The 23,244-nt window shown below is 45.6% G+C and overlaps 1 protein-coding gene across 2 annotated transcripts in view; it reads left to right on the top strand.

The window, feature by feature from the left end:
- CCDC3 (coiled-coil domain containing 3) overlaps positions 1–22,931 on the top strand; it is a 43,311-nt gene extending 20,380 nt beyond the window's left edge. For both annotated transcript variants that reach the window (XM_068912853.1, XM_009683001.2), the window contains one exon: positions 20,276–22,931. In XM_068912853.1, coding sequence (XP_068768954.1) covers positions 20,276–20,551 — 276 coding nt within the window. In that variant the 3' untranslated portion in view covers positions 20,552–22,931. The remainder of the gene's footprint in view (positions 1–20,275) is intronic.
- The last annotated feature ends 313 nt before the right edge of the window (positions 22,932–23,244 follow it).

Below are 23,244 nucleotides of genomic sequence, written 5' to 3'. Positions count from 1 at the left end.
TAACTCGTGGCCATGCCACTTCTGGGACTAGAGTTTTCTCCTCTCTTGCATTGGAAATCAAATCATCTGTTTGTACAGCCATGCTCTCATTTCACATGGCCACAGTGACATATTTTACTATATTTTTTAGTAAAAAAAAATATTACCAATAGTGGTTGCAAGAAAAAATGAAAGCAGAGCAGTTTGGAGCTGTAGCTGAGCTAAGGGGCTTTGGGTGACCGTTTCTTTGTGCCCACTCCTCCTCTATGTATGTGCCTTATTCCCAGGTATAACCAAGTGGACCATTCTGGCCATGAAAGACTCCATTCTGGGTCTCGTTTATCGCTGTGCTTACATTTGCCAGGATAAGCTGTTCAGACCCAATCACAAGCAGCAATCTGCCTCACCATTAATAAATCAAGATGACTTAAGCACAACAGTAAATAAGAATAGGAAATCAATTTTCTTAAAATCTTCCCAAAAGCTTCCACCAAGTTGAAACGTGCAGCATTTTCTTCAGTTAACATCCATGAACCAAGCAAAGTCAGCTTTGAGTGGGATGAGTTTGTTAGGAAGGCAGAGGGTTGTCTTTTGCTAACAAAGGCAACTTTAGTGAGTTGTAAGGGATTTATGGAGGGGTTTTACCACTCTTGAAAGAAAAGTTGTCATTTCTCTTTGGCTTAGCAGCAGAGAAAACAGCTGAAAGATGAGAAGTGATTGCTCAGGCAGGAGAAGTTGAAGAATAAGCGTGAAACCTGTGTATCTCGTGAGGAAGATCTCAGCATCAGAGGAAGGATAGGTATCGTGCCTGGGGTTGTAGGAGGGCAGACTCTACTTGGCGCTACTGCACCCTCACGGGACAAATCTTCTGCCGCTACAAGCTGTCATTGCCATGCTGCTCTTGCAATTAGGTGAGGTGATGCTTGTGAGTGCGTTTTAAAAACAGAAAATAAACTTTCTGAGAATCTTCAAATGCTAGTCGAAAGAAAGTTTGTAGGAGGTTAAGGGTTAACAGCTAATGGTTAGCATGCAGTTAACACTAACCTCGCCAATAACTCAGGCTTGGTTGTAAGGGAGCAGAGGACTGTCCCTGCCCTCTCCACTCCCTGCACTCGCCAAGTGCCTGAGGTCTCTCTCTGGGAAGATCACCAAGATTTCATTGCCTGTCTTTTCACATCATTTGCACTGGCAAAGTCTTGTACCCCTGCAGAATCCCGCTCAGTTAAAAAAGGAGACTCTGGGCATGTTACAGTTGTCCCACTTAGCTAGTATGAAAATGAGAATGGTTGCACTGGGTCCGACTGAAGGTCCCTCTAATCCCTGTGACCTGTCTCCAGCATGGCCAAAGTGGCTGTGCCCAACCTGCACTGCACCCGTGCCTTGTAAAATTGGCAATGAACTATTTTCTGCTGGCGACAAAGAAGAAGGAGGATGCAAAAAAGAAGGGTGAAAAGTCTGTTGATCAGGAAGAACAAACCCATTGTGAAATTCAGGTTGCCTATGTCTGATGCCTGCTCCCTGTCTGTGGTGACACAGGGGTTATAGGCATCAACACCTGATGTCTGGTTATCAGGGAAAGGTGAGGTTCGGAGCTGAAACAGTCAGTTTCAGTGGCGCCTGAGGACCCTGGCATCCCATCAAAAACAGTCTGTATATTCAGTTGTTTCTACATATGTAGTAACTTTCAGTGGATTTTTCTCCCATAAAGCTGGCCAGTCCGCCCTTCAACACCTGCAGACTTTCACAGTCTGTAACATCCTAAGATAAGGACTTCCACACATCTGCAACACCCGTTGTGTGAAGAATCACCACTTTTTGTTTGCTTTGAACCTAGTTCCTGCTACACCATCTGATACTCCCCGTTCTTCTGCCGGAAGACGCTGTCAGTCTTTGTTTACCCCCTCCATGGCTTTCGTGACTGCATAGATCTCTATCATATATATCTCATATCACAGGACGCAAGGGTACAAACTGCACTTGGTGGCTAAGCCTCAAAGAAGGTTGTTCCAGTCCTATCCTGGATGGAAATCAGCTACCGCAAATGGTATGAGAGACTAGTCTCTGAGGAAGGAGGGAGTAAAGCCCCTTCCCTACTGTCTGGGACCTCCCACTGCTATTGCCACAGGGAAATTTCAAAGTTTTGCCTAGACTGATGAAAGTGCCAACAGGGAAAGCAAATATTTGTGTGTAAGACTTAACCCCAAAAAGATTAAGTGCAGATGGCTGTCAATAGTGCCAGCAACCTGCAAGAGAAAGTGAAAACTGAGAAGGATGTAAAAACAGAACATGGCAGGGGGGAGAATAAAATGCAAAACAGATTAGCAACGTATCATGGAGAAGGAAAATTTGAGCAGGACTTTTTGCTTTCCAGAAGAAGGGTAGCATCAAGATCAGCCAGAAAAGCACTGCAACAGGGGCACCCAAGCTGGACTCATCAGTGTTAGCAGCTTGGGAGGCCTCTAAGGGTGACCACAGACTGAGGAGAGATGGCAAAATACCATCATCACTGATGCAGCTTAGCAGGGTGCTGCCTGGATAATAGATACCATTGGAAATTGGGCAGGGTTGTGAAGGTGATGAATGTTTCATGCAGCTGTCTCCAAGAGACTTCCCACCTCTTCAGTGCTGGAAGCCACCTGTTAGCCGTGGAGCTGTAGAAAGCAGCTGAGCTGTAGAAGGAGGTTGAGCTGTAGAAGGAGGTTGAGCTGTAGAAGGAGGTTCAGTTTTATGAAGCTTGGCCCACTTTCTATGGGAGGAGGGCTCTGCAGCTTGGAAAGTTTCCATCGCAGGCAAATCCTAAGCAGTAGGGCTGTCTAGACTAGTCAAGAAGGCGTGAACAAATAACCAGGGAAAACAGAAGACGAAAAAACCATGATGCCTCACCTAGAAAATTACCATTTAGAAAAAAAAATTAATTGAAAAAAAATTATTTGAAACTTCAAAGGATGCAAACAGGAGAAGGTCTTAACTGATTTTATTCTAATGCTGTGAAGCTGATTAAAGCAGAGGAAATCAGACATGCTCGTGGTTGGGCTTACATGCTGTCACTGGCAGCTGGTGGGAAGATTTGTGATTGGAAGGTTGCAATTAATCATTAGAAACCTGTTTGTAACAGCCATGCGGACAGCAGGCAGGTGCGCCTGAGGACCCTGGCATCCCATCAAAAATGTAATTGTCTGTTACTGAGTGATCAGCAATACAGAAGCAACCGCTCTGCAGTGCTTTGTGGATATAGTAAAGTGCTAATTAGCAATTGCTAGAGGCCACCACATCTCTTGGGAAGAAAATAGCATCACCTTCAACACTTGGATACAGCATATGCGGGGAGAGCACGAGAGGAAGCTTGACTTACCTGAGAGACTTCAATTAAAGCCATAATTTCCTAACATGGAAACCAAACCAAGAGAGTTCTGCTGTATTTTTTTTTTTGACCTGTAAGTTGAAATTTATAATAATATAGGTAGCCTAAATAAGGCATTTCTTAATCAACATAGGTAATTAATCATTCCTTTAGTTTGCCATGGGTCATAATGGATTCCTGGCCACTGAAAAGGGGGTTGGATCTTTTTCTAGAAAAGATTTGCATTTACTGAGCCGATATCGAGGTGAGGTTAAGGGAGGTCTTTGACGGATTTCGTGCTGGAAGTCAGGTTGGAAGATCAGCTTTATAACCTGAATTTCACCAGATCTGATCTAATCTGTGACTAATCTAATCAGCAACTGATTTTTGCTGCCTTCATTGCCCCGTACTGGAGCTGAGCTTTCAGCATACTGTTCTTTAGGTAGGCCTCTAACTTGGTTAACATGAAATATGATGTTTGGGGGCACGCACCACGTAATGGCAAATTCAATGCACTTGCCCCATTGGCTGTCCTTAGTGACTTACCTCCTTGAGAATCACGGGAAACATCTTACAGCCATAATCTCTCAGGAGGAAATACCAGTTATGGGAATGAATAAGCAACAGTTCTCAAAGCAAGGCCAGAGGTGGTCTGAGGCACCATTTTACCAAGTTTTTCTGTAGCTGAAAAGTCAGAGTAGGAAAAAGCATTGCCGTATGAAGATTGTCTTATAAAATCACTTCGGAACAGGAGCCTTTTAGTTCCCCATCAAATGCAATAATACACTCCGCAGAGCAGCTTTAAAAACAGGGAAAAAGCAAAGGCCAATACATCTCCGTCACAGCAGTGACAGCCAAGTAGCGTCTGTCAGATCCGAGTTCCTTTAAAAATGTACACTGAGCCCTTTCGCGCTCTTAATACTGTTTGTTGAAGTATGAAGGAAATGGGAAAGCATCCAGAAAACTGGTTCAACTCAGCTGACACTATGAAGTTAAAAAAAGGAGCATGAAAGAGAGGGAGGTCTCCAGAACACTGCTGGCCTGCCGTGGACCGAGGACGCGGCTCTGCATCACCTTGCCTCGCGCAGCCGGCAGCCAGAGGTGCTCGGCAGCTGCTGAAAGTCAGGGTTTAAATAGCATCTGCTCATGGCTGTTGCATTTTTTTAAGGCTACTGATGGAAATAGGGATGGGGAGTTCTGAGGTAGCCTTCAGGAAGCTTTTGATACTGTCAGCTAAAAGGAGACAAAGTACCCTGTAATGCCAGGTTGCCCTCAAGACGTGGAAAATGTGTGACAGTGAATTGAGTGTAATTTTTCAAAGCTGAGTAGCGGTTTTCTTCCATGTGCATCCTTTTCTTCTGAACTTCTGCAATCCTGGCAGATGTTGTGTGTGAATTATTTCTGCGCTATAGTGCATATAGTGTTTTAATACATACCGTACGTGCAGGATAAAGATTGCCAAGTCCTCATCTGCGGGTACTACAGACATGCTTAGTTGTGTCCACTGTAGCAACTTCATTGTGTCTTAATTGGGGTCTTCAAAGTCCAGGCAAACCACATCTGTATTCAATGTGCTACTCTCCAAAATAAAACTCAGAATTGCTGCATTGTCATTTACATATACCTGCATATAGCCCCTTCTTGCAGTTTAGAATCAGTGTGAGTTATACATCTTTTCAGGTAATGTAGAATTTACTCTGGGATCCCTCCCTTTCCCCTATATCTGGTTTTGTTTAGACCTCATGAACTATATAAGTCACACATATAAAAATAAAGTAATAAAGGAGTTTGAAATCTGAGCCACTTTCAGAATTGTTTGGACGGAGGGCAGTTTCTTTTGGCGCTCTCACATTACTTTTGATCTCCTTTCTGTCGCCTTATCCAAATTGCTACCTTGTTGTGTTAGCAGCTCAGACTCACGGCCCTGAAACTATAGCAAAGCATCTCCTCTGATCTATAACTCCCCAGCCCCTCGCACAAAACAGAAGGTCGGGGAAAACTCCATTTTTCAGTATTTTTGAGCAGGTCTGAGCATCTGTGACTTTTACTGAAGTCAGTCCAACTCTATACTCATGGTATGGCTGAAAATCATGCTCTACCATGTCTAAAGGCCTCGCTTCAGAGGTGGAGTTTCAACACAATTTGTAGCTGGCTTTTCAGCCAGGACAATCGTTAGAGGAGCTGGGGAGGGAATACAGGAATCCTTGTACCTACTCACTTCTTCTTGCTTCCAGACATCCTTCTTCCTTCACATGTAACTCTGAAACCAATATCCCTGTCTCTTTGCCTGTAATTCACGTACAGGATTTTGGGGAGAGCTTGTTAAAGCCAAGCACAGGTGTAGCCAATGCTTAGTTACAAGTGCAAACATATCAGGAAAGTCTGTCTTACACGAGCATCTTTCCGGAAAGCTGTAAATCATAGCTAAGGTGGCTTCATGGGCTCTGCATTCTCCCAGCATTTGTTGGCTCAACTGTTAAAAAATGTGGGAGCTGTGGAGAGAGTGAATGTCAGCACCAGTAGGAATTTGCAATGTGTGGAGCAGAGAGAAACAGGTCTTTTTTTGAGAGCCAAGCCAGCCATCATCTTTGCACAAGCTTTCAAGTGGAACTTCGGGGAGAGAAACTTAGAGAGCTTTGGTAGTAGATGGTTCTTTGGGGAGAAGCCAGCTGCTATTTATGTGTTACAAGTGGATTACACAATCCTGGAGCTACATGGGTTGGAGCGATTACACATTCATCACCACCTTCTGTCTGCAGCCTTTGAGCAGAGCCGAGTGAGGCGTCGAGCCAACCAACTGCTGGAGACCTTGGGAGGCCACAGCATCCTCTGCTCTGCAAGGGAAGCTGTGGGAGAGGGAAGGGCAGGAGGCAAATGTGAAACTGGTGGCATTGCAGGTAGTGCAAACCCGCCAAAGGACCTTCTGGTTGCAATGGCCACTATTTTCTGAAGTTTTCTGGAGCCCATTGCAAACTGTGGCTCCCAGCCATTTCCTGGTGTGGACTTCCACAAAACAAAGATGCTTACAGTCTGCCCACATATCACAACAAGCAACAGGTCGTCTTGGCACGGTCCTTTCTCTCTTGAGACTTCCTGGGAGGCAGGCATCCAGCAGGCATCTGCTGATGTAGGAAGAGCCCTTCCTGTGGACTGGGTAGGAAGTACAGGAAAGGCAGAATACCGGTGCATGGATTCGGAGCACACCATGCCGCCTTGAGCCACCACTGTTGCACTGTCTCAATTCTTCAGAGCATTCTGGATCCTTGGATTTAGATGCCAAGTGTCCTTTGAGTTCACTCGTGCACTGGGATTTCAAGACTGTGTGTAGACATCATACACCCTTCATGTAATTACCAAACTCTTATTCTCTGCTGTGAAACACAAAAGCTCACAGCGGCTTAGCAGAGGAAGTAAATAACATCAGCCCGATTGAAGGCTGTAGATGTCATGCAAGGAGAATGAATTTACCCCTATGGTATTTTACAAGGAGAGCTTAATTTCTTGAAAACATCAAGCTACTCGGTGTAACAGGCAGCTCAGGGAAATCACCTGGGGGATAGCAGCCAACAGAGGTTTGCCAAGAAGTCATGTGAAATCAGTGTGATCTTCATGGCAGGGAACAGACCCGGTGAATAGGAGACATGCAGTTTGTCTTAGCAACCATTGGTTCTGCTCATAGAACAGTTTTGGTGCACGCCAAATAGATTCTTCCAGAAGATACACAGCAGAAGAACTTCCTACAGAAGAAATCACTGCTTGAGGTGTCATCTGATGTGCCAGCTCCTAATGACAACACAAAGGTCTGAACCACCGGCTGGTCCTTCATACAGCTTCCAATCCCCTTTCCCTCTATATATGTCCCGCCTAAACATGTCCTGTAGACAGACCCTCAAGCTGCAGATATGCACCTACTTTTGCAATTTCCTAATGCAAATGTAGTCAACAGGCTCAGCCTTTCCGCAGTGTTTCTCACCTGGGAAAACTGGCATCCGAGTGGATGCATCTCCTCTGCCTGCCTCTTTGCTCTTTTTCCTCTGAGGCAGTCTACGGCCACCACACTGTTCTGGGCACTGTCCTCCCCAGCAGTTGGCCAGGCCATAGTGGCTGCACTGGTCTCGTATAGCAAAAATGGCAGAGGGAAGGAGGAGTACAATATTGTCCCTGGCTTAGTGAAGGATTTCTGCATCCTTTTCCTGGAAGACTTGGCTGTAGCACCTTCGGTGTGACCAGCCGTGAACTGAATAGTCCCAGCAGGTCAGAAACATCTTTAAGGTGTCACATCAAGGTGTTTGCTCTTAAGTTTCCAAGAAGCTTGATGCCTCAAACAAAACTCATCTTCCTTTCATCCACTGTCGAGTGCAAACTGTGTGTACTACCTCTGCCTCGCTCTCAGTTTGCATCCAAAGCGTTTAAGAGATGCAGGTTTATCAATGTGCACAACCAGCTTTTAGTAAGCTGGGCTTGAGTTTCAGCTTTCTGATGACAGCTCTGCCTAGGCTGATGTATGTTCCTGCCCTTTCCCCTTGTGCGTATAGCTCTCAGCATTTCCACTTGAAAACCTCTGCAGCATAGAGTCTCTTTTTATTTCTGCATGTATCAGGAGTTACTTCATAAAAGTCACTGCAGAGGAGAGTGGGAATTATCTTCAGATTTTATAACTTGGCTAAAAAAGTCTGTCTGCAAGCTAAAACTTGCCAGATATATCTCAACCGGGAAAGAATTTAGCTTCTCTCCTTCTACCAAAACAGCAAACAACTCCTCCCCCTCCCAAACACTTGCAAATTTCTCAATGGAAAAAGGTTATTTTAAGAAGGGATTAAATAAGTAAGTGTAAATAAGTGGCAGGATCTGTAGGGTGGGAGTGGATGGAAGGAAGAATGCTTGAAATGATCCAATTTGGGGTGATTTTTTTTGTGCTCCTTCACTTGACATAGCTCACCAGTACATGGAGGGAGCAGTGCGGGAGTTTCCTTGTCTTTCCGTAACACTGGCTGCTACGAGCGTAGGTGCTGCATCAGCACAACAACGTGTTTGTTAACAGGATTAAACTGACCCAGGCTAAACTGAGACATCTATCTGGGTCGGGATCCGGTTAAACACATTTGTCACCCAGTCTTTCCAGCTGAGGCTGTGCCGCAGTTTACTTGCATTAACCCTAAATTGCATCTGGTGGGTGCAGCGAGGCCTCGGGTACCTGCTGGAAAGGTTCTCTGAAGTGAAGCCTGCTGGTGTGCATCCCTCGCCGGCTGCATTGGGAGGCACGTGGGAGGGGATCTCCCCGACTGATTGGACATAAGAAAACTTTGTAAACCACAGACATCCTGTTGTTCCCATTTTACAGATGGGGAACTGAAGCGTGGAGAAACTGGATCTCATTAGAATTGCTTCTTTCCTAAGTGATTATTGCCCTCTTTGTAATAAAGACATCCTGTTCTTTTTCTCGGACGAGGACACGCATTTTATCTCCCCTCTTTGATTAGGTGTGGAAGCATGCGTGGTGTTTAATGAGAACAAGCTGCTCAGATAACACAGCTCAAAATAATTGTGATTTTGGTCTTCCCAGATTACTGTTGCCAAAAGACAAGGACCTCCTGACTCAGTTACACCTACCCCCGGACGGGGAAGGAGCCAGCCTCCCTCAGCGCTGTAGAAAATTACTCCCACAATCTGATTTAGAGCACACATAGGCAGACACTTACACGAAGGGTAACACAGAACTACAGGGATGCCTTTGCTACCTGCCCCGTAAGTATCTGGCCAGTTACAATAGCAGATTTTACAGGTAAATGCACAGACAGCAGGATTTTACAAGATTTTGCAGATCACAGGGCAACTATTCATAAAAGAGTCGAAAAGGAAGCTAGTGCCTGCCTGAACGTCAGCCCAGAGGTGTAACCGTGCGTTCGCTGGGCAGTGACGTGGCACTTGCTGTGCAATTATCTTGCTCCAGCACAATTATTAACTTAGGATTAAACGGTCAAGAGCCACCATCGCACCATTAAGCAGCGGTGGAGTGCATGCTCTGTAATTTAAAGGCTTGCACAGAAGAGTTCACCACAGGGTACCCGTCAGCCCGGTGGGCATTTTGGCCGGTGTAGCTGTGGCTGTCACTTGGGCAGCTGCGATCCTCCTTTTCACCTCCTGAAATCAGTTTGGAAAGAGGGCTCCAGACCTTTTGCATATGGGGAGACGTGGGCTGACCCACACTTACCTTAAGATGCTATTTACCACGGGCTTTGTAACTAGTCTGGTGCAAAAAGCTTTTCCCTGTCGAAAGCAATTAGTTGTGCAACACGTGACAGTTTTTTCTGATGTTTCCACGTGTATACAAAAAGCAGCAAAGCCGTTATGGCAGGGAGAGGCTTGGGCCATTAAATATGACTTTAGATTTCAAATATGACCCTGCATTTCCATGACTTTAACTTCCTAGTGGGAGATCAAGCAGCAGTTAAGGAACGAGGCCCTCTCTGACAGACTGTGCTACCCATGAAAGCAGCAGCCAGCTCCCTTTGGCTGCCAGAGACTCTGGCCACTAATGCCATGGATGCCCTGGGCCATTCAAATACTGACAAACGGGAGGTGGATCCTCCAAATACCCTGTTTGTGCACCTTGAAGACAAATTATTTCACAAATTCTCCCATTCTCAGAGTAGCCTCTTGCACATTTGTTGCATCCAGGGTGGTCTGGTGGACTTTCTAGGTTTAGAACTTGTTACTCAGAGCTGCTGATTAGTCTCTGGGGCATTTTGCCTCCTCTGTTTCTTTCCCAGCATGCTGACGTTAGCCTGCAAATCACAGATATTTGTTTTTCCACGCGTTTGCCTTTGCTTTTTCAACTTCACTGAGGCTTTTGCACTTTACTGTAGAAAGTAGCCCAGAAAAACAATGTTTTCTACCCAGGACGTAGGTTGCAAATGTTAAGCAGGGTGGTATAAAGACCCTCCATAGGGACCTACCAAGGCTGGTTGAATACATGTCTGAAAATGCCCCTTTCACTCCACCAGCTTCCCTATTGCCAAATGGGTCTGACAAATAAAGTCAAATGGCTGAGGCAACTCCTAGGGATGCTCGGGGCATTTTCCAGTGGCAGCAGATGACTGGCAGGTTGTCGTGGGGAACGTGCATTTGCTCTTCAAAAGCCAGAAGCCCTGAGCAGTAGCAGCACGCATGCAGGCTTCCCAGCGGAGCTCGCAGTTGCGGAAATCGCATCTGTTTGTAAAAGCAGCTGAGCTACGGCAGCTTATGTGAAGTATGAAGCCAAGACGTCCAGAGCGAAGAGATTTATAGGGCAATGTGACTTTTATAGATGTTGTGTTAACTTTAAATGTTTGCCTTCTTCAGCATGCGTCTTATTTGTTCTCTAATTCAGTAGAGCAGCTCTTTTACTATCAGCTTTGCATTATTCTGTAGTAAGCAGTCCCCTTACATTTTGATTCATGCCAGCTGGTGCTGTCCTAGGCGATGCGGTGGGGACTGTAGAGGCCAAGGAGTCTTCTCAGCAGGCAGGCTGGAGGAGATCATTGAGTTTTGAGGAGAAGTGAGTTTAGCTGTGTCTGCTTGAGCCACGTCGCTTGCCCTTTTCATATGCCAGGATATGGGACAACTTGTGCATGATGGGGAAAGGACAGGGGCTCCACTTACAGTGAATGTTGTTGTTTCTATGTTATTTTCAGAGGCAGTGTTTAATGCGCTGCACTCACATTTTGGCCATTTGCAACTATGCAAATGAATGCAGCCTGCTGGGATTGGCTCTGCTCCTCTCTTTCGCAGTCTGGACTTACAGGTGATGGAAAATCAGAGGTTTATTGCCAGAAGCAGTAAGTGCCAGGACTAGGGGGAGCAGAGGATTTGGGGTGGGAGTATTTTAACTCACAGCAAAGATCTTCCCTTTTACCTTCGCTAGGGGACCTTGGGAAGCTCAGCCTCCACCACCTGGAGGTTTCTGAAACAGTCACAGCGAACCAAGGCCTAGCTGGCCAAGCCCCTTACTGTGCACAAGAAATGTTCATTTAGCACCATATTCAGCTGATAAATAATATCAAATAGTTCATGAGCCCAGGGGGCCATAAACCACCTCTCTGTCCCAGGATGGGTGAAGCGTTGCTGAGCACTTGTAAGCGTTTGCCCCAGCTGACGTGGGAGCCGGTGGAGCTCCTGCAGGGACATGTGCCCTTGGTTCAGCCACCCCCATCCTTCCACAGCTCGCATCTCTCAACCTTCCTTTGGTTCCTCAAACAGCTATGTGAAATCTAAAACTCAGCTCTCCTCACAGCACCTAGCACCCAGGAGCATCAGTTACTCTGGCCTGTAGGGAACTCCTTGAAATACTTAAGTAAGACTGAAACAAACCACACTTAAAGTAAAAATCCAAGATTAGGTATAACCCTCACCTAAACTGATGTCATTCTCATGGGCATGCTTAGTGATAAAGATAAATCTGTTTCCTCACAAGTTGCTGGTTCTCGGCTTCAGCTGCATCTAGGGATATTTGGATACGTTGTACTTCCCACGCTGTTATCCTGCTATAGAAATGCATATTGCCTATTTAACAGGCCCATTAAAATAAATGACGTTTCTAGGAGATGTTGTAGTGCAAGGCTGGCTGTAAGGCAGAAGGCAGCTAATTTAAAAATCAAAACTGACATTTCAATAAGTAGAAGAAAGGCGTAAGATACCCTTCTAGTTTCCCTGTGTTCCCATCAATGAGATGGATGGGCACAATGCACTTTGTTTCTGGGTCTTTCTGGTTTTATCTCTTCCTTGATATTTAATTAATTCACTGTGTATGTGTGCGTGTTTAAGGGGAGAATGGTGACCTAATCTTGTTGAAATACAAGCCGAGTAAAACAAATTCAGATGGAGACAGGTCCCACAGCAACTCTATTTGAGAACAACACACATCAGCTAAGGTGTATTGGCAAAGCAGTTTTGGGCATATCAGGCCTAATTGTTTTTACTGTAATAACAACAATACTAGATGGGGAAAAGCTGAGTTGGAAATTAGAATGGATGGCAGGTTTTGGAAAGTTTGGATAGTTGTGGACGTGGAAATTTTGTTCAAGTTTTAGAGGAAAAGCCTGTTACATAGACCTTTGAGGTCCAGCTCAAATTGCAGCCCTAGTTCGAATTTAAAAAAAAGCAGAAATTCACTCATTTTCAGAATTCGGGCAGAGTGAACTACAGAAAATCACGAAGCAGCATGTCTGGCGAAGTGAACTTCAAAACCCTTTTGTTCTCATCACCTAAATCGCTTCCAGCAACAGAGAAAAAAAATTTTCTCTTACTCAAAATGTGATTTAATCTTAACTTTAGATGTCCTTTTCCTTTAAGTACGGCACAGCATAGCTGGGTGAGTTTACTTTTTAAGTGTAGTTTGTCTGTGAGTAAGCCGCTTAATCAATGCATGCACTGTGTACTCCCTGGGAGCAGGACACAGGAGTAGCAGGAATATCCACCATCCGTGCCTGGTGCCAGGAAGGAAACTGGAGCAGCAGGTCACGTTTCCTTAGGACCGTCTTTGCAATTAGCCTCCTCTGCAACTAGCTGTATTGCAAAGCCTGTGAGCTAGGCTGCCTTTGCAATTAGCTCTGAACATCCCCCAGATGGATGGTGCAGCCAATTCTCTAAAGCGCTGAGGGTGATACCTGGTGAGCTCAGACCGTTGCTGTTCAGCTGCTCCACCGACACCAAAGCTGTTAAACCACTTAGCCCTTGACGGTCCCCTCCCCGCTTCCCCACTGCATTCCTGTGGCATCTCGGGCGAGTCGGTTGGAGGAAAGTTTTCAAAGGAAGCACAATGAGAGTGGAGCACCTTGGCCTCAGAGCTGCAGGAAAACACAGCCACTGGCTCTCGGCGTGCTGCCAGCCCCCAGAGCAGGATGCGCGCCTTGCGTGGGCGTGCTGGAGGTGCTGCATGTGGTCCATGAGGAGAGGAAAGGCCCTTGGAGAAGTCCCAGGATGGGTCCTACCTTGAGTTTCTCTTCCCAGAGGCCTCCTATCCCCACTCGCTGTGCCTCAGATCTAGGGATTGCTGTCGGGACGGACTTACCTGCTCACTTGACACAAGTCAGGTGCCAGTGGTGGGCAGCCCAGCTGATATCTGACACCTTTTATTCCCCATTCCTGTCTTCTTAATTGCTGTGGTTGCTCTTCTTTTTAAATCATCGCCTTTTTTCCATTAAAAAGGTTGTGACTATGTGGTCAGTCCCTTTCTGTGTGCTGGCAGAGACCAAACCGAGTATGGTGGAGACACATTCCCACCTCTGTCCACAATCTCAGCAGAGGGGACCAGGTCTGACTGTAGCCTGGTAGCTTCCCCCCTTTGCAGCATCTCTGGCTGTGGGGTCCGGTCTCCAGAGAAGGCAGTGCCCTGGTCATGCCCACTGTGTGATTTTGAAGTTAGGGATGTCTGTCCAAGTATTCACAGGGTTGAGAGTCTTTTCATTAGCCCTCAGCTCCCGCTATGTCCCAGTCACCCACTATGTCCTCCAAAGCCACCCCCAGGCTAGGAGTAGGGATGCAAGTGCTACGAGTTCAAAGGCAAAGAGAAGGGTTTTAAAATGGGTGCCTGCAACGCTCACTGCAGCCGAAAGCTACCAGCAGGTCAGATACCTTGCCAGAAAGGAAGGTCTGTTTTTTCAAAGTACTTAATCATGGGGAAGTATTTTGGAAAAGCTTGGTTGTTCAACTTAAGGTCACTGCTTTAAAAAAAAAAAAAAGGAAGAAAAAGAATAGGTTGTGGGTGTTTTTCCTTTTGAAAAATATTCTTCCCTGTTAAAAAAACATCCTTTATGCTGAGTCCATGTCTTGGTGGAGCTACTGGCACTCTGACCTTACGTCACAGCTTGTAAACAAGGCTCACATTTTCCAGAGAGACGAACCATTCTCAGCCAGTAACGGGAGAGTCAGGGCCAAATATCATCCAAGGTACTTGCCAAGATATCAGCCAAGAGCTGCATCTGACAGGACCTCAAATGATTCTTCAAGCGGTTTTCCATGGTACAAACAGCACTTTGATGCAGATAGGAACTAATGGGGCTGTTTTAAACACTCGTGATTGTCTATGGTCCTTGGATTTGGGTCCTGTTCCCAGGGCAAGGTTCTACAGCCCTCTGAAAATGATCCTTGGTGCCACTCTTGCAGCCTCTCTCAAGGCAATCAGTCAAGCCAGGTGCCATTTCGTGGGACTCAGGGTGGGATTTGTCTCCAGTAGTGTTAGCTCAGCTGGAGCTAGTTATCTAGGGAATGGAGAGAGGTCCTGAAGAATGAGTAACGCAAGGTAGGTGTCTATGGTAGGTAAGAAGGCTCCTTTTGGACGTGCCTGTTCCTCTGCATTGACAACTGGGGAAGCCTAGGTGGCTTGCCTAGGCTAGATGCCTCTAGGGCATTTAAATTTAAGATCTGCTTTTAGTGAGTGGTGAAAGGAGAAGAATGGCACCATTTGCAGTGCTGAGACACCTCGGAGTCGTGGTGGCCTTGCCGAGGCTCCCTGTAGGTTAGGGCAGACTCAGTGCTTTGTTACTCCTATGAAGACCCCATCTCTAATATTTTGAATTGACTAGGGACTTCTACCTCAGATCCTGCACCATGGCAAATGCATGCCAACCCTGGATTCAGAAAGAGGTAGCCGTAACATCAGAATGTCCACCACTTATTTCTCCACCCATGTCTTGTGTATCTTGGTGGTTGAAAATAAAGTCTTAGACTGAAATCCCAGCTTGTCCCCATTAAAGCCAGTGAGACTGGCATAGCCTCGGGACCCTGATTCAATACCTCTGAAAGGTCAGGATAAAGTCTTGCAGAGGCAGGAGACTGTTTAACCAAGCACTGCTGTGCCACCCGCAGTTCACCCAGCGTAATGGTTTAACAGTGCTGACAGGGGCTTTTCCACACTTCAGCAGGAGTGTTAGTCTTGGCTGAAAAACTTCAGTAACCGGAGGTTAAGTTGCTCCATCACAAACTGAGTCCCCTCTGCTGCCAGACCCCTCCTGCTATCCTTTGCCGCATCACTGGCAAGTGGACTGTTGCCCCATCCACCCAACATGCTCACTGCCTGCCCAAGAGGCAGAACATGAGAGAGTGATGCTCAGGGTCTGAAATCTGGTAAGGAAGGGCTCAAAGGGGACCGTTCCGGCCAAGAGAAGCGAGATTTGTCTAAGTGAGCCGTGTTGTATCCGCATCGGCTTCCGTGGGCACAGAGCCCTGCTTGCTGAGCAGACAGAAGGGGATTGGGAAACAAATCCTGATGGAGTTAAAGAAAAATAAAAAGCTATGTTTGGATCCCAAGCCCCTTCTGAGAGAGCACATGAATTATTGCTGCGTTGAAACAAATAAAGAGCTGGATGTACGTGCTTCGTGCTCTGTAAGGTTTCGGTTTAGTATGTTTTACGTAACTGTAACAGTGCACAGAGCACAGAGCGGCAAGGCAATGCGCAGCCAATGCAGAAAGCTTTTTGCCTTCTCTGGGGAGCAGATTTACAGCAGGGAAGGACGAGAGGGGAGAAATGCAGGATATGATGAGCTTGCTGCGGGCACAATGCAGAAAGCAGCTCAGCAGCAGAGGAGGAGCTGTGGTTCCCAACCCACAGCGCTTGGGCTGCGTTTCCAGAGTGAGCAGCTCTCATTTCTTCCACCGGACACTCCCAAGTGCTGCCGGTAAGGAGATTTTGTTGGGGCGATCCTGGGTTTGGAATCTGCTTTTGGCATTTTTCTCCTGGACGGTGCACCACGCTCAAGGGAGAGACGAAATGTCTGCTGCTGTGGGCTGACTGCTGCCTTGGACGGCAGGGAGGCCAGCGAAGGGAGCAATCCCATAGCTGCCCGAAGGGACAATGGGTGCCAGTTCCAAAGGAGAAGGTAGCCATCTTTTTAAAGAAGGAGTACCCAGGCTCAGGAGCTTTACTTTCTCTCCGTTCAGAAGAACGCATGCCACGGGAGTATGCTGGAGTAGCACAAGCATGGCTAGACACTGCTCCAGGTGACAGCGTGGGTCAGGAGGAAGATTTGAAGGCAAGAAACCAAAATGACCTTTCCCTAACTCTTCCAAAAGCACATCATGTCCATGCGGAGGAAACCAGGGATTGTTGTCACACATCTAAAGGCATTTCTTTTTTTCCGATCTTGTATTTAACAGCGTCCAAAAATTCTGGCTGGTGTGAAAGACGCCTTTAGCTCTAAGTTGAAAGTCTTTCGGGTAATGAGGTTCCTCTGCTTTTTAGGAGTGCTATCGGTCAGGTCTATGCTTCAGGAGCTAGCTAGAACTCAATTTCTCTCCGTTTGGTAGATGAAAGGCCGGGCCTGGTTGCTGCTGTGGGACTTGGGTTCTGCAATGCTAACTGCAACCGTTTATATACAATTTGTGCTGGATAAACACTACCATCTTGCCTTTGTCCATGGAGGGTTTCTTGTTCGCTGTCCCAGTCTAGTGCAGCTTATTGGCAATTTCATCTGTAGAAGGCAGCCTAGTGTGTCAGATGGAAATTTATATATAACTCAGTTGTACTACCTTTCTTGTTACATCTTCTAGTACAGCTGTGGATTTGACTTTAACTACTGTTGAGGATGGCTTGCTAACAAAATTGTGGAAAAAATAGACCATCCAACCAGAGATTTCCAGAAGAGATAACTCCTCTGACCTGTAGGTCTGTAGAGAGTGTAACTTTTGAAAGAAACCTAGAACAAAAATTCATAGATTTGTCTGAAAAGCCCTATCTCCTGGTCCTTCACTCCATTTCTCAGGCCAATTGGTGTGCGTGTTATGCTGAGTGTAGCATTTCAAAGCTGTTGCTCATCTGTTTGCCATTGCTATCATGTCCAGCTCCCAGCACTCCCTCTTCCCGTTCATCTGCAGAGGCGACTGACCCACCCAGCACGTCTCAGGGCAGACTGCGCCTTTGTCCTGGCTGGTAGGGATTCTCAATGTCCTCCCTCTGTGGTTGGAAGGAGGAGGGGAGAATTTAGTGCCCACTCAAATATCTGCATTGAAGTGTATCTGCCAAAGTCTGCGAATGGCTGAGCAGTGTGAAAGCTGCAGATTTATTCCTGCATTCTGGCACTTGTGCAGCCTTCGTCCTCACGGGTCTCTGAAACCCTCTTGTTGTTGTGGGACTGGGAGAAGAAAGAGGGGAATTCTTCAGTGACTTAGCTTACTGGATGGAGATTTCATTATCCCATTTATGGAATAATGGCATCAAAAAAAAAAAAAAGAGAGAGAAAAAGCCCCTCTGTACCGTACTTGAAAGTGGCAGTCTGTGGTGGGTAGTGGGGCTGTAGGACCCAACCAGAACCAAAATCCAGTTAATCCAGTTCTCTCTAGCTTTTACCAATACGTTTCGACTAAGGTTTGATCTTGATAATCGTGAGTGCAAACTGCGTGTTTATGGATGTATGAGACAGAGAAAATGGGGTGTGAAACGCCCTCCTCCCCCCCCGTCTGTAATATGCTCCATAGGAACTACTGCACAATGTAGGCACGCTTCAAATGTCTGTCAAAGAAGAGGTACACGAGTAGCAACATGGACTGAGGTCTGGTTAACTTCTCACCTATTTGTTCACCTACAGACTCTGCTGAGCTCTGAGCTGTCACAGTTGGACAGTTCTCAACATCAGAGCTAATAGCTTAAAAATAACTTAGGTGCACCCATGTGAACTGTAGGCACAGCAGTAACAAGCAGAGGCAGGACAGCACTCAGATTTGAACATCATCTTTACTGCAGATCTCTGTGCTATAAGCTATTTGTAACCAGCTGGCAAGGATGTGAGGCCCCCCTGCCCTTTGTTCTTTTTCCTCCTGCTGAAGGAGCAAAGGAGGTGGTTTTTCGGGTGGCAGTCCTGCAATTGCAGGCAGACATCTGATTATCAAGCTGGGTCCTTCCAGTGGCTCGCCCTGTCGGTAAGGAAAGCTGTGCAGGTCGGACAATAACTTAGCTTTTATAACTGCATCGTTCCAGTGATCTCTCTGGAAATCTCCAGGGAATCTAAGAAAATCTGTGGCTGCAGCACAGGGAGGACTAACATTTGGCTCCCAGTCTTTGCTATGCTGATTCTGTAAGCTTAGCAAAAGTTAAACGTGCTCAGAGAGGAGTAACATCTTACAGGAACAGAGAGGGGTTGAAGAACATTGTAAACAAGGGCTGAGAGGGACCATGATTGTTGCCTCCAGATAGGCAAGGCCATTTATATAACGGGAAATGTTAGCGCAGGAGCAGGTAGGGTTCCATGGGAGAAGCATAGACTGAAAACTAGAAGGTAGGTTTCAGACTGGAGAATGAGGATCTGAAGGAGGCACAACATGAGCAAACGAGCTGGCAAGCTCTGAAGGCATTTGAGAAGTTTCTGAGTGCCTCTGTGCAACTGGGTGCCTCTGCTTAGAGAGGACGGACCTCAAAGGTTTGGAAGTACCTCTGTGCTGAAGCTAATGTCATCCCTGATGTCAGCCATCAGAAGTTCCCATTCTCCCAGGAGCCAGCCCAGGTAGATGAGACACAGCTGGGTTCACACCACCTCACACTTCAGCAGCACTTGAGCACGAGTTGTGTGTTACTCTGTTTTGATCTCTGTAGTGCCCTACACCTATCAGTGCCTCAACAAAAAATGCAAGAAATTCTTCAGCAAGGAGAGTCACCACCTGATGCTTTCCTAATAAACTACTTTTTCTAACTTAGTGCTCTCTTTTGCAGTGCTATAAATTTGAAAGTGTTCTACTTGAAGCTTTGCAAGGGTTTGGCAAACACAAAAGCTGAGAGGTTCTGGCAGTTTTCAAGTAGCTCTTGGAATTAGCTTTGATCAAAACCAAATTCTCTCCTCTTCGGTACAATACCTGGTCTTTATGTGTGAGTTCCCAGTCTCCCAAGCATGCATTTATGAAGGAACCAAGTGAGAGGAAAGTCAGGGCAAACATTTCCCTCTTTGCAAAGCCCTGCAGTGCCTTTGCAAAAGAATCAAGAGCTGGTGGCTGTGGGAAGCAGTTGCCGTGTTAACTGGCTGTGGCCCTCAGCTGCCGGGGGTTTCCAAGACAAATGAAATGTTATCCATCAAAGTGGGTTTGAGTCCCCCTCCCTCCCCCATTTGCAGTTGTTGAAAATACTACAAAGCAAGATGGAAAGAAACATGTAATCCTTCATCATCACAGTGAGGATTTACTTGTTTATTTAGATTCCCTGTCTGTTCCAAATGTTCTGCCAGAGGAAGCCCATCCAGAGGCTCCAGGAGTGCTTGAAACACACATAAAAAATATGGCTGTGTATAGGAGATAAATTCAACAGAAGATACTGCCTTTCTTCACACCACACCACTGCAGCAATCAGCTGAAAGTCCCACTTGCCCTGTTAAACATCTAAGGATGATTTTTGTAGGAAAAAAGCATTAGACTCAACTGATGACCCAAGAAATAAATCAATTCTGTTAAAGTTACAGGTTTTTGAATGCTCCTAGAGGCTGCTGGGATCTCACCCTGCTGAGTTTCATCTGAAAGAAGCACACATATTAAGATGTCTCAGACAACTCAAGTCTTGAAAAGGCAGAAACAATCTGTTCAGTGTTTTGCATGGGTGCTGTCCATATTTCACATGTTTACATAAAGAGCAAAGGGTGGGCTCATGTCAAAATCTGGAGTTTCTGATGGGCTTCTAAATTGAATGAAATCTAGAGTTTTCCAGTTGTGACAACCCCTAGGTTGAACTCCAATTTCATACTGGAAATGAGATATTCTTCCCCCATGAATTCAATGTAACCTCAGTGGGCTGGATAGGCCTCTCAAAACAGCTCATAAAAGTCATTGTGAGTAGTAAATAGCATTAAGATCTGCAATTTTGGGTCTTATCTGAATACAGAAGTGAAAAAGAAGCTTTTCGTAGAAAAAGTGTAAGCTGATGGTATGAACACCTGAATTAATTCTTTCTTTAATAAGTTTCTATGTAAAGCTCACCTGTTCCTATTTCGTCCCTGCTATCTCCTCAGCTCATGTGCTCCTCTGTCCAGAAAGCCCTGTTCGAGGAAGAGGACAGAGTGAAGAAGCTGCAGCAGAAGGTGGCAACGCTGGAGAAGCGCAACAAACAGCTACGAGATCGGGTGAAGAAAGTCAAGAGGTCTCTCCGGCAAGCCAGAAAAAACAGCAGGCACATGGAGCAGATGAACCGAAAGCTCAGTGAAAAACTTTCCTCTGCAGGTGGCCAAATTCCATACATTAACTCTTTAAAGCAAGAGAATTCCCATGCTTCCTACCTTAAAGTATAATGCAAGGGGAAGCGTTCAGGCCAATGATACTGGCAAATTTTGCCTGCATTAGAACAGGATCTGGCCCTCACACCTTGTCTACACTATGCTTCAAACCCTGCACGGAAAACAAATCTGAACTTGCTCTAGGCACAGTGCTAGAGGAAAGGAGAACACGAACCGAATTTAGCTGGGTGTTGGAGACACAACCCAAAGCTATGTCCATGCTGCCCTGTGTGAACATGAAGGCTGGGTCACAGTCTAAAGCACACTGTGCTTCCCAGGCTGGCTCTGGCATTGGCTGTAGGTTGCCTGTGGTGCAGAGGGTGGGATGAAAGTGCCACCCCAGCCTGTCCCATCCTGTTGGCCACCACAGGCACATGACATAGGAGCTCTTCTAGGAAGGGGCTGGCATCAACATGCCTGCTCAACATGGGCTGTGCAAGCAAGACAGAGGGGGTATATGGAGATGGATGCCGTTGGAAGGACAAACATAAATGTTCTTCACTCCATCATCATCCTCAAGCTCTTGTACCCTATTAAGCTTGATGAAAGTCTATATCCAGCATCTGAGCAAAAGCTATGTCTGAATAGTTTGGACACATGGTCAGCTTGGGCTTGAGCTCCTCTTCAAAATGAAGCATGGATGTACCCAAATTGTCTTAAGACTGTTTCTAAATATCATCTTTTTGGTTTTACCAGGAAGTATCCCAAGGGTCGCAATAAATCCCTCAGATGCTTTCAGCATTGCCCAGCCAGCAGAGTTTTAAACCACATCATTTTGGGACTGTGTCTAGGATATAATCCAGGTCCCGCAGTCAGTAGTGAAAGTAGCATTGACTTAGAGCAGGTGCTGGATCAAGCCTGGCAGACCATTTCAGGTCCAGTTTTCAAGCAGGTTTAATTTACAGTGTAGACAAGGTTTCACGTTTTGTAATCACTGTTTGAGGTATAATGGAGGTTGCTGGGAAACCTCACTTAGTTACGCTTTTATACTGTAGAGATCACATCAATATTAACAGGGCATTAAAATTAAGGTAGGTTATATATGTATATATTTTAAAATCCTATAGAAAATATTTTTATTACACATTTGATATAGTCTAATTTCTTAAAATATGAAGTAAATCCCATTTCTTGGTTATCTCATTAAAAAAGTCCACCATGTTCTTTTTTAGACATTTATGATATGATTTCTGAACTGTGGCTAAAGCAGTATGAGTCAAGGCTTCAGTATCTGCGGCTGATACAGTTTCCAGCTGTGTTAATCATATCTTGGATCTTTGTAGTCAAACCACCTTCCTTCACACCAGTTCACCGTAAGATGGGGGTGAAAGGTAGAAGAAGAGTTTTTCGTGCTTTTCTCCCCTTTTCAAAATAGTTTTTCTTACTCCAAGCATGAAACCTAAGGGTAGATATGCTTCATGCCTTTTGAAAGGGGCAGCCGGACTTTGCCCAGCCCAGAGCAACACGAACAACCTGCCAGGGCTAAACCTGATCTGCACAAGATGGACCGATCCAGATGATACTTTAAGATAGTGGTCCTCAGAAACAGCAGCATGCAAACTGCTGCTGATCCTAACTCCATGTTTTGCCACATCACTGCATGTTAGCGTATGTGGGCTCCATGCTGTGTCTCAGCACTTAAAAATAGAGGATATCCAGGCTACAGCCCCGCTGGACCATGCTCTAACTAACCTTGCGTTAGGAAAAGCCCATATCCGTTTTCATCTGTGAGCTTCAGTCCAAGCTCACCTCCAAAGTTAACCATTGTGTTCGCTTTTAGGATGCTGCTGAGTTTTAATCGCCTTCCAGTTTTGCTCCCTTTGGAAAAAGATTTTTTTTTTTTCGCCTTCCTGAAATAATATTGGCATTTCTTAAGATTCTAACTCCTCCACAAGCTTCCCCAGTTTCAAAGGCTCTGCCTACCGATTCAGCACAATTTGAGTTGTTTTGTGCTGTAGTCAGCAATGTGATTTCCTGAGAACTGCTACAGACCTAAGGCTTCCTTAGGTGCCATCAATAACCTTTTACCCAAAAACTTAAATCCATAGGAAAGTAAGTAATTTTTTTGGTTTGTTTCTGGTTTCTAAACTGCTGTTTAAATAAAATGAACTGTTTTTCCTTGTATAGGTATTAAAATCTTGTGTTTTAATTTTTGTTAATAAAAATATTCCCTCTATTATTCATTTATATTTTATAAATGTTTTTATAAAGCTGAGAAAATACAGTTAATATAGCTATACCTTTGCTATTCTCACAAATGTTTCAAACACAGTGTTGAAAAGCTTTCTCGTTCGGCTGATATTTTTGTCTCTTGAAAAGGTTGGAATTTTCATCCTATTTTTCCTCTTTCTCTAGCTTAAAAAAAAAAAAAAAGTAAACCATTTCGCTCTCCTTGTCAGTTTTGTGAGAATTTTCTTACTTTGTAAGAAAGCAAAATCAGAGCCCCAGATGCATTCTCCTCTAGGAACAAAACTAAAAGTTTTTTCCTTGGGACTTTTTTCTTTCACTCTTACTTGGCTTTGGATCATTTCCAAAGATAAGGACTAGCAGTCACACCAAATCACAAGGTAATCCTGTCAACAAGCAACACAGGCCTCTGGGATACCAACCCCAAATAAAAATGCTATTAAAGTGATCCCATAGATTGCGTGACCCCCGATGGTGACAGTATCCAGAGGGTGAGCAGAGCCTGCGAGGGCAGGAGACAC

The sequence above is a fragment of the Struthio camelus genome, chromosome 1 (genome assembly GCF_040807025.1).
Source record: "Struthio camelus isolate bStrCam1 chromosome 1, bStrCam1.hap1, whole genome shotgun sequence".
In the NCBI taxonomy this organism is placed as follows: domain Eukaryota; kingdom Metazoa; phylum Chordata; class Aves; order Struthioniformes; family Struthionidae; genus Struthio; species Struthio camelus.
The sequence above is the reverse complement of the archived record's forward strand: the minus strand, read 5'-3'. Positions and strand labels throughout refer to the sequence as shown.